Source organism: Halichoerus grypus, chromosome 1, assembly GCF_964656455.1.
Source record: "Halichoerus grypus chromosome 1, mHalGry1.hap1.1, whole genome shotgun sequence".
Lineage (NCBI taxonomy): Eukaryota > Metazoa > Chordata > Mammalia > Carnivora > Phocidae > Halichoerus > Halichoerus grypus.
In genome coordinates, this window is record NC_135712.1 from 205,762,759 (window position 1) to 205,775,140 (window position 12,382).

The following is a 12,382-nucleotide window of genomic DNA, read 5'->3' on the forward strand; positions in this document are numbered from 1 at the left end:
GTGAAAACTATCTGTGTATCAGATAGAGTAGAAGGTTAATAAAATGAGTTATTTAAATGTATGGAGAAGTTGAATTCAAACAAATGGAAATTCCAGGAAATAAATAGAAGGAGCCGATTCTACCTCCACAGTCTGATCAAAGAATGGCAGTTCCTGGCTCTGAGGCTGTGAGCCCTGCAATCATGGGCACTTCTTCAGCCCCAGGATGATTGGCCCTCACATCACTGGAACCCTGATGATTCCTTTCAGAGCCCTCTTTATATCTTTGTTCCTCAGGGTATAGATAAAGGGGTTCAGCATAGGGGTGACCACGGTATACATCACTGAGACCACTGCACTTGAGTGGGAGATCTGGGGAGCAGCAGAGCTAAGGTACACACCGAGCAATGTACAATAAAACAAGGAGACAACAGAGAGGTGAGATGCACAGGTGGAAAATGCTTTATACTTGCCCTGAGCTGATGATATTCTACATATGGCAGAAACAATCTTAGAATAAGAATAAAGGATCCCAGCAAAAGGACCACCACACAACAGGACAGCTGCAAAATACATCACTAAGTTATTAAGAAAGGTGTCAGAACAAGCAAGTTGGATCATCTGATTGAGTTCACAAAAAAAGTGGGAGATTTGGAAGTGTGTACAGAAGGAAAGCCGCAACATCATTAAACTATGTAACAAGGAATTCAGGATAGACATGATCCAGGACACCAGAACCAGCAGTCCACAGAGCTGGGGGTTCATGATGACCATGTAGTGCAGGGGGTGACAGATGGCCACAAACCGGTCATAGGCCATCACACTCAGGAGGAAGATTTCTGACACAGCAAAGAGTATGAGAAAATAAATCTGTGTGATGCAGTCTGCATAGGTTATGACTTTGCTCTGAGTCTGGATGTTCCATAGCATCTTGGGGATGATGGTGGAGGTGAAACAGATGTCTACAAAGGACAGGTTGTCGAGAAAGAAGTACATGGGCGTGTGGAGGTGGGAGTCTGAACTGATGGCCAGGATGATGAGCAGGTTTCCAAACACAGTGATCAGGTACATTGAGAGGAAAAGCCCAAATATGAAGGGCTGCTGTTGTGGGTCCTCTGATAGTCCTAGAAGGTGAAACTTTGAAATTTGTGTTTCATTTCCTGGTTCCATGTGGTGGAGGTGACTTCAAGGACAGAAGCAAATAGCATGACTAATTTTCACACGATCTTATATTACTCTCAGTTTTTAAATGCTACTTTTTAAATTTTATATTCTAGAAATTTACTTTAATATGTTGTGCTTACATATGGTGCACTTTAGGGGAACTTCTATACCCCCATAGTTTTGGAATTTTTGTTCCAATCACTTTTTTACCAAAGGCCATGTATTCTATAATTTTAATTTAAAAATTATTCTAAGTTTCTGAAAAATAAATTGAATGCTATCTACATTTTAGGCATTGTGTAGGCAAGGAGTATGGGGTGGTAAAGAACAAAAGTCCCTATCATTCAATGATGGAGAAAGAATACATTAACAAATAAGAAATTTAAATAGTATTTCAGGTGGTGGCAGGTGGTATGAAGAAAAGGAAAGCAGGGATAAAGCAGAGAGTGAATAGGGCATGCTATTTTCATGGGTATGTAGGCCATTCTGCAAACAAGGTGACACTGGAACACAGACCTCGAGTAAGACAGAGGGATAGATGAAGGAATATGGGCAAAGTGTGTGCCCAGCAGAGGGAATGGCCAGTGTAAAGGCCCTGAGGAAGGTACTTGTTTCCAAGGTTCAAGTCAAAGAAGCAAAGCCAGTGCTGCAAGGGGAATGAACAGGAGGGAGACTGAGGAGAGACACTGTCAGACATGCTGAGGAGGGAAGTAGCCTCTCTGTTACCTCTGAACCCTCAAGGCACAGGGACTTCCTTGTCCACACTGCCTCTCTCACTGTATTCATCATAATGCAGAGGCATCCCATGAATTGAACAAGATCCCCTTCTTAGTGGCCTCTCTTGATCGAGTTCTGGCCCCTGTGTTGTGTCATGTTGGGAGTTATGAGTCCTGGCACCCTGTTGTGGGGGCTGCTCACACTCTATTAGTCACACACACACAGGACACCGTGGCCTCCTGGGTTGTGTTATTCCCCTGTCTTTCTCAGCCCCACCATCCTGGTTATGTTAGGAATGGATCCAACCCAAGTATGCCAGGTAAGTGATCTTTCTCCTGTAAAGTGCAGAAATGCCAATTCTTAAGCCTCCCATGGACAAATAATATATATAAATATATATATATTTATGTATATATGTATATATATATGCATATATATAATTGATTAATTTATTCAGTGCTAATGTCAATTTCACAGAGAGTCTGCTACTCACACTTTTGAGGGTCTTTCATATTCTTTACCATTAAATTGCCATTACTGCAATGCTAGAAAAATTATGTTGAGATTGTTAAACTCACTGTGTGGTTCTAATTAGGTGTAATATATATATTTATATTGTACACCCCCCCAAATTAGCAAAGGGTTAAACCAACACCCCACAAAAGGAAGTGTATACAAAACAACAAAAGTTGGGCATTTTTTATATCGAGCATAGAAGACTTATTTTTCCTGTACCTCCTGCATTATTATTTGGCCGATTCTTTATATGTGGTCTGATAGGAAATGAGGTTAGCCCCTTTCTCCCTTCTGTAATGTGGCATCTTTTTATTGATATTCTTGAGCTTTGGGTATTGTTCTCTCCTTTGACAAACCCAAGGGGAACACTCTAATCCTCAAACTGGATTTCATCCAATGTGCAAAGGGGTCCACAGACCATGCTCTGTAATCCTGTCCACACCATGACAATTCAATCATTTTGTACTCAATAATTTGCTTCAGATAATTCTGTCTGCAGACTTCATATCATACACACATTTATTTCATTGTGCTCTGTCCTCTGTTATGATACATGATTCAAAAGTCCACGGACTTCACCTTCCTGGTTTACTTTTGTTTTTTTCACCAAGTTATGTGAATATAAGTGCTTAATATAAAAAGACCTAAGAATATGAAAAATTAGAGAATGAAAAATATGAAGGGATCACAAAACCAGGTTAAAATGTAAAATGAGTAGTTTCAAAACAACTGTCCTAGGTGAATTTGTATGAAAAACCAAAGCAAATTGAAATGGGATATAAAATAGCAATCATCAATGATATCAACATGGATTAATAACTAAATTGGAAAAAGCCTAGATATGAAAGGATATAACATGTAATGTTATATTACATGTAATAACATGTGATGTTCCTAGAATGTTCTGGCCATGACAGATCCTCAGTTTTTATTTGTTATATGTGTCAGAAATTAGGTCTCAGTGTCTAAGGACATTTACTACATGGCAAGATTGCATTTCAGTTTCGTTGGAAAAGGTTGAATTGCTAAATAAATGGTGACATAAAGGGATATCTATTTGGAAGAATATGAAATTGGTCCCCTCTCTCAGATCTTACTAAAACTCAGAGGATTATGACCTTGATATTGGTGTAACCATAGCATATATTAGAACATCAAGAAAACTACACACAAAAATTTCAGTTGGACACCACCACTTAAATATAACAAGAAACTCAGAAGTAAGCAGGTAGATGTATTTAAATAAAATGTCAAATTTTTATGGTAAAAATATGTTCTAAAAGTCAATTGAGAAATAAGGATCTGAAGAAATCATTTGAAATGCTGATAGTGTTTTAAAAATAAAAGAGAGCTCGAGAAAGAGAATAACATATGAGTACATAATAATAAAACCAAGTAAGAATGATCATCAAATATATGAAGTTCACTGAAACTGAGGGATAGTTTAAGAACAGTAAGAAACATCTCTATCACCAGCAGCCTGGGGAACAAAAACTTATAGAGTTGTTACATTCTTTGTGGTTGGAACTTTTAAACTGGTGTCCAAGGGGTTACTGTGAATTTGCTGGCAGAAATGTAAGTTGTTACAAGATTGAAGGCAGAACCTGAATGCAGCTATGATTCAAATACTGATATTCTTTACCTCATGGTTTCTCTATCTTTGCACCATGGACATTCTGGCCAGAGCCTGCCCTGGGGTGTCCTGTGTATTGTAGGGTGTTTAGACATTACCTCCATGCACCCCTCTCCACTGTGACAGGCAAAGCTGGCTCCAGACAGTGATCAATGACCCTCAGGAGACAAAATCATACCGGATTAGAACCACACTTTGAGTTTAACAATCTCAACATACTTTTTCTAGCATTGCAATAATAGCAATTTAATGACAAAGAATATGAAAGACCTTCAAAAATGTGAGTAGCAGTCACTCTGTGAAATGGACATTAGCTCTGAATAAATTAATCAATTATATATATGCATATATATATACATATATACATAAATATATATATATATTTATATATATTATTTGTCCATGGGAGGCTTAAGAATTGGCATTTCTGCACTTTACAGGAGAAAGATCACTTACCTGGCATACTTGGGTTGGATCCATTCCTAACATAACCAGGATGGTGGGGCTGAGAAAGACAGGGGAATAACACAACCCAGGAGGCTCTGAATCAACCAATCAATCAATCAATCAACCAATCAATCAAACAAACACAGGGATCTTTTGCTCTGGGCTAAGTTGAATTGGCTCTCAGGTGATGATTGGTCAATGTTCTTGGCTTCCATTCTGACCGTGTCATCCACAGTCCACTGGGGTGTTGGACTCACCTGGCTGGGGTGTCTGGCAGGAAGGTGTCCTGAGGAAGTCTGAATTCCTCCCTGGACAGCAGATGATAGGTCCTAAAGCTCTGTCCTCATCCGAGGCAGGAGGGAGTGAAGCATCGGACTCCAGCCAGAATAAGGACTTGGAACAAACAGACAAGAAGCATGGTCCTTCCCATCCAAGGTTGCAGAGGCTGAAAGACTGGAGATGAGGAGGTATTTACAGCTCCCTGTATCTGCTCATTAGGCTCATTTCCCTTTTGTGAGTCCAGTCTCTATGCACATGATTCCCAAGTGGAAAAGTCCTCTGGATAGAAAGGATGTTTTCTTAATGAATCTCAGTTCCCAAAAGACAGGGTTAGAGGTCAAGTGAATCCAGTTTTTGGTAATTTTTAAAATTCCTTTTACTCCCTTTCCCTGAACTTGCCCCCTTCCTGATGTGTGAATCTCCTAGCATCTTATCTCAGCTCCAAGTTACAGTTTTCTCCAAGTCTAAGACCTAGTAACCTGCCTGGATTAGGTCTCTTTATCTTCAAAGAATTTACACGTGGTGGGGACCCAGTCCTGTTGTCTCAAGACAGGGTCTATTCTTCTTTTCAAAAAGGCAGAGAAGAGGCTTCATCTTATAATAAACCTTGTCCTTCACACACACTGGCTTCAAGACATGTTCGCTGTTACAATTAGGAATTTCTTTATATAAGTTAAGAGCTATCACGTAGCCCTTTGTCATAAAATGGTTGATAATTATAACAGATGTGTTTAGATATTTTTGTGTACTATAACATGAGCTTGCATCTCATAGGGATTGTTTGATTTAATTTTATAAACATCTTATCCCTGAGGAAGTACATTTATGAACTCCAATCTGCATTGTAGACATGGTGCTTGGTGCTGTCTAGTGATCTGTCCACATTGACTATCCAAGTATGTGGTGGGCCTTGAGTGCCATACGAAAGCAATGAATCATGGAACACTACATCAAAAAATAATGATGTAAGGAGAAGGAAAGATGGCAGAGGAGTAGGGGACCCTATTTCAACTGGTCCCCGGAATTGAGCTGGATATCTACCAGACCACTCTGAGCACCCATGAAACCAACCTGAGATGTAAGAAGATCTGGATCCCTACAAGCAGAATATTGCAGGCGGTTGGTTTGAGGTACAAAGCGGGGAGTGGTGATTCCGCAGGCAGATATCGGAGGATAAACAGCAGCAGGAGGGAGCCTGGCCGTGGGGATCCTATACTGCCGATGAGCGACAGCCTCTCGCGCTGGGGACAGGCACAGACTCACAGACTGGTAGCGGCGGGGAAAGGACTTTAGGGCAGCCCCCAGAATGGAAACCCAGAGCGGCGGGGTCGCGGGCGCGTGAACTGGGGGCGGCTGGTGGTTTTAGAAGCACAAAGGGCAGAGACATGCCCCGACCTGGAGGCAGGACTGGGGGCACTGCAGAGGGGTGCACAACCCAGGCCACTGCAGTTTATAGCAGCACGGACAGAAACGGAGACAGTGTGGCCTGGAGAGCTCACTGAAGAACAGACTGCGGTCTCTCTGCTCTGAGGCAGAGGGTTGGAAACGGTCTCTTCTGCTCTGACTCACGGAAGAGACGCGGAAAGCCGCCAGGGAAAGGCGCCAGAGAACAAAAGCTCCAAAAACTGATTCCCACTGAGCCCATCCCCCGCCACAGGGGGGCAGGGCAACTCAACCCAAACAGGGTTTCCTGAGTAACAGCGTGGCAGGCCCCTCCCACAGAAGACAGGCTGGGAAAACAAGAGGCCAGCAACCCTAAGGTCCCAAGAAAACAGGTGCATCTTGCTTGGGTTCTGGTCAATAATTTGGACTCTATACATTCCCTCAACCACCCCTCAACAGAATGACTAGGAGGAGGAACTCCCAAAATAGAAAAGACTCAGAGATTATGACTTATGCTGCAGATTTACAAATGGATGCAGATATGACCAAGATGTTGGAGATGGAATTCAGGCTAGCAATTGTGAAGACAATGGCTAGAACGGAGAAATCAATTAATGGCAACATAGAGTCTCTAAGGGCAGAAATGAAAGGTGAATTGGCAGAACTTAAAAATGCTATCGATGAGATCCAATCCAATCTAGATTATCCAATCTAGATAATCTAACAGCTAGGGTAAGTGAGGCAGAAGAACGAATAAGTGACCTGGAAGACAATATAATAGATAAAATGGGAAAAGACGAGGCCAGGGAAAAACAATTCAGAATCCATGAAAATAGAATCAGAGAAATAAGTGACACCATGAAGCGTTCCAATGTCAGAATAATTGGAATCCCAGAGGGAGTGGAGAGAGAGAGAGGACTAGAAGATGTATTTGAGCAAATCTTGGCTGAGAACTTCCCTAATCTGGGGAATGAAACAAACATTCGCGTCCTAGAGGCAGAGAGGAACCCTCCCAAGATCAAGGAAAACAGGCCAACACCCCGGCATGTAATAGTAAAACTCGCAAATCTAAGAAGCAAGGAAACCATCTTAAGGGCAGTTAGGGGGAAGAGATTCCTTACGTACAGAGGGAGGAACATCAGAATAACGTCAGACCTATCCACAGAGACCTGGCAAGCCAGAAAAGCCTGGCAAGACATATTCAGGGTACTAAACGAGAAGAACATGCAGCCAAGAATACTTTATCCGGCAAGGCTTTCATTTAGAATGGATGGAGAGATGCAGAGCTTCCAAGACCAGCAGAAACTGAAAGAATATGTGACCACTAAGCTGGCCCTGTAAGAAATATTAAGGGGAGTTCTATAAAAGGAGAAAGACCCTAAGAGTGATCTACAACAGAAATTTACAGGGACAATCTATAAAAACAACGTCTTCACAGGCAACATGATAACAATTAATTCATATCTTTCAATAATCACTCTCAACGTGAATGGCTTAAACGCTCCCATAAAATGGCACAGGGTTGCAGATTGGATAAAAAGACAGGACCCATCCATATGCTGCCTACAAGAGACTCATTTTGAAGTTAAAGACACATCCAGACTGAAAGTGAAGGGATGGAGATCCATCTTCCATGCCAGCGGACCTCAAAAGAAAGATGGGGTAGGAATTCTTATATCAGACAAATTAGATTTTAAACTAAAGTCTGTAATTAGAGACACAGAAGGACACTAAATCATTCTTAAAGGGTCTATCCAACAAGAAGATCTAACAACTGTAAATATCTACACCCCCAACATGGGAGCAGCCATCTACATAAGCCAACTGTTAACCAAAATAAAGAGTCATATTGATAACAATATGTTAATTGTAGGAGACCTCAATACTCCACATGCCCCCAACATGGGAGCAGTCAACTACATAAGCCAACTGTTAACCAAAATAAAGAGTCATATTGATAACAATACATTAATTGTAGGAGACCTCAATACTCCATTCTCAGCAATAGACAGATCATCTAAGCAGAAAATCAACAAAGAAACAAGAGCTTTGAATGACACACTGGACCGGATGGACCTCAAAGATATATACAGAACATTTCATCCTAGAACAATCAGAATACTCATTCTTCTCGAGTGCGCATGGAACTTTCTCCAGAATAGACCACATACTGGGTCACAAATCAGGTCTCAACAGATACCAAAAGATTGAGATTATTCCCTGCATATTCTCAGACCACAATGCTTTAAAACTGAAACTCAATCACAAGAAAAAAATTTGGCAGAAATTCAAACACTTGGAAGCTAAAGACCACTCTGCTCAAGAATGTTTGGGTCAGGGGCACCTGAGTGGCTCAGTCGTTAAGCGTCTGCCTTCAGCTCAGGTCATGATCCCAGGGTCCTGGGATCGAGCCCCGCATCGGGCTCCCTGCTCGGTGGGAAGCCTGCTTCTCCCTCTCCCACTCCCCCTGCTTGTGTTCCTGCTCTCACTGTGTCTCTCTCTGTCAAATAAATAAATAAAATCTTTAAAAAAAAAAAAAAAAAAAAAAAAAAAAGAATGTTTGGGTCAACCAGGAAATCAAAGAAGAACTTAAACAATTCATGGAAATCAATGAGAACGAAAACACATCGGTCCAAAACCTATGGGATACTGCAAAGGCGGTCCTAAGGGGGAAATACATAGCCATCCAAGCCTCACTCAAAAAAGGAGAAAAATCCTGAATTCACCAACTAACTCTACACCTTAAAGAACTAGAGAAAAAGCAACAAACGATGCCTAAGCCATGCATTAGAAGAGAAATAATTAAGATTAGAGCAGAGATCAATGAATTAGAAACCAGAAACACACTAGATCAGATCAACGAAACCAGAAGTTGGTTTTTTGAAAGAATTAATAAGATCGATAAACCACTGGCCAGACTTATCAAAAGAAAAGAGAAAGAACCCAAATTAATAAAATTATGAATGAAAGGGGAGAGATCATGACCAACACCAAGGAAATAGAAACAAGTATTAGAAATTATTATCAACAACTATACGCCAATAAACTGAGCAATCTGGATGAAATGGAGGCCTTCCTGGAAACCTATAAGCTGCCAAGACTGAAACAGGAAGAAACTGACAACCTGAATAGGCCAATAACCAGTAACGAGATTGAAGCAGTGATCAAAAACCTCCCAAAAAACAAGAGTCCAGGGCCTGATGGATTCCCTGGGGAATTCTACCAAACATTCAAAGAAGAAATAATACCTATTCTACTGAAGCTGTTTCAAAAAATAGAAACAGAAGGAAAACTTCCAAACTCCTTCTATGAGGCCAGCATTACCTTAATCCCCAAAGCAGGCAAAGACCCCATCAAAAAGGAGAATTTCAGACCGATATCCCTGATGAATATGGATTCCAAAATCCTCAACAAAATCCTAGCTAATAGGATCCATCAATACATTAAAAGGATCATCCACCATGACCAAGTGGGATTTATCCCTGGAATGCAAGGGTGGTTCAACATTCACATATCAATCAATGTGATAGAACACATTAATAAGAGGAGGGAGAAGAACCATATGGTCCTCTCAATTGATGCAGAAAAAGCATTTGACAAAATACAACATCCTTTCCTGATTAAAACTCTTCAGAGTATAGGGATAGAGGGAACATTCCTCAAGTTCATAAAATCCATCTATGAAAAACCCACAGCGAATATCATCCTCAATGGGGAAAAGCTGACAGCCTTTCCCTTAAGATCAGGAACACATCAAGGATGCCCATTCCCACCAGTATTGTTCAACATAGTACTAGAAGTCCTAGCAACAGCAATCAGACAACAAAAAGAAATAAAAAGTATTCAGATTGGCAAAGAAGAAGTCAAACTCTCTCTTTTCGCAGACGACATGATACTTTATGTGGAAAACCCAAAAGATTCCACCCCCAAATTATTAGAACTCATATAGCAAATCAGTAATGTGGCAGGATACAAAATCAATGCACAGAAATCAGTTGCTTTCTTATACACTAACAACGCAACTGTAGAAAGAGAAATTAGAGAAACGATTCCATTTACAATAGCACCAAAAACCATAAGATACCTCGGAATAAACCTAACCAAAGAGGTAAAGGATCTGTACTCTAGGAACTACAGAACACTCATGAAAGAAATTGAAGAAGACACAAAAAGATGGAAAAATATTCCATGCTCATGGATCGGAAGAATAAACCTGGTGAAAATGTCTATGCTACCCAGAGCAATCTATACCTTCAATGCCATCCCGATCAAAATTCCGATGACATCTTTCAAAGTGCTGGAACAAATAATCCTAAAATTTGTATGGAATCAGAAAAGACCCCGAATTGCCAAGGAGATGTTGAAAAAGAAAAACAAAGCTGGGGGCATCACATTGCCCGATTTCAAGCTATATTACAAAGCTGTGATCACCAAGACAGCATGGTACTGGCACAAAAACAGACATATAGAGCAATGGAGCAGAATAGAGAACCCAGATATGGATCAATTCTATGGTCAAATAATCTTTGACAAAGCAGGAAAAAACATGCAGTGGAAAAAAGACAGTCTCTTCAATAAATGGTGCTGGGAAAATTGGACAGCCACATGCAGAAGAATGAAACTCGACCATTCTCTAACACCATTCACAAAGATAAACTCAAAGTGGATGAAAGACCTCAATGTGAGACAGGAATCCATCAAAATCCTAGAGGAGAACATAGGCAGTAACCTCTTGGACATCGGCCACAGCAACTTCTTTCAAGATACATCTCCAAAAGCTAGTGAAACAAAAGCAAAAATGAACTTTTGGGACTTCATCAAGGTAAAAAGCTTCTTCACAGCAAAGGAAAAAGTCAACAAAACAAAGAGGCAACCCACAGAATGGGAGAAGATATTTGCAAATGACACTACAGATAAAGGGCTGGTATCCAAGATCTATAAAGAACTTCTCAAACTCAACACCCAAAAAACAATCCAGTCAAAAAGTGGGCAGAAGATATGAAAAGACACTTCTCTGAAGAAGACATACAAATGGCTAACAGACACATGAAAAAATGTTCATCATCATTAGCCATCAGGGAACTTCAAATCAAAACCACATTGAGATACCACCTTACACCAGTTAGAATGGCAAAAATGGGCAGGGAAAGAAACAACAAATATTGGAGAGGTTGTGGAGAGAGGGGAACCCTCTTACACTGTTGGTGGGAATGCAAGTTGGTACAGCCACTTTGGAAAACAGTGTGGAGGTTCCTCAAAAATTTAAAAATAGAGCTACCCTATGACCCAGCAATCGCACTCCTGGGTATTTACCCCAAAGACACAGATGTAGTGAAAAGAAGGGCCATATGCACCCCAACGTTCATAACAGCAATGTCCGCAATAGCCAAACTGTGGAAAGAGCCGAGATGCCCTTCAACAGATGAATGGATAAAGAAGATGTGGTCCATATATACAATGGAATATTACTCAGCCATCAGAAAGGATGAATACCCAACTTTTACATCAACATGGATGGGACTGGAGGAGATTATGCTAAGTGAAATAAGTGAAGCAGAGAAAGTCAATTATCATATGGTTTCACTTATTTGTGGAACATAAGGAATAGCATGGAGGACATTAGGAGAAGGAAGGGAAAAATGGGGGGGGGAATTGGAGGGAGAGATGAACCATGAGAGACTATGGACTCTGAGAAACAAACAGGGTTTTAGAGGGGAGGGGAGGGGGGGATTGGTTAGCCCGGTGATGGGTATTAAGGAGGGCACGTACTGCATGGAGCACTGAGTGTTATATGAAAACGATGGATCGTGGATCACCACATCAAAAACCAATGATGCATTGTATGGTGACTAACATAACATAATAAAATTAAATTAAAAAAATCCCACAAGACAGTAGGAATAGAAGGAACATACCTCGACATCAAAAAGGCAGTGTAGGCAGGTGTTGTGATGAGCACTGGGTGTTATATGTAACTAATGAATCATTGAATGCTACATCAAAAACTAATGATGTGCTATACATAGGCTAACTGAACATAATAAAAAAACACAAAAAAGCCAAAAAGGCCATGTAGGATAGACCCACAGCTAATATCATCCTCAATGGGGAAAAATTGAGAGCTTCCCCCTTAAGGTTAGGAACACGACCGGGATGTCCACTGTAATCACTGTTGTTCAACATAGTACTGGAAGTCCTAGCCTCAGCAATCAGACAACAAGAAGAAATAAAAGGCATTCAGATCAGCAAGGAATAAGTAAAAAT

At 40.7% G+C, this 12,382-nt stretch overlaps 1 protein-coding gene across 1 annotated transcript; it reads right to left on the minus strand.

Annotated features, from left to right (window-relative positions):
• Nucleotides 1–216: 216 nt before the first annotated feature.
• Nucleotides 217–1,149, minus strand: LOC118533665 (olfactory receptor-like protein OLF4). Its single transcript, XM_078061912.1, has one exon. It carries the CDS (start codon nucleotides 1,147–1,149, stop codon nucleotides 217–219), a length of 933 nt encoding a protein of 310 aa, XP_077918038.1.
• Between the last annotated feature and the right edge of the window lie 11,233 nt (nucleotides 1,150–12,382).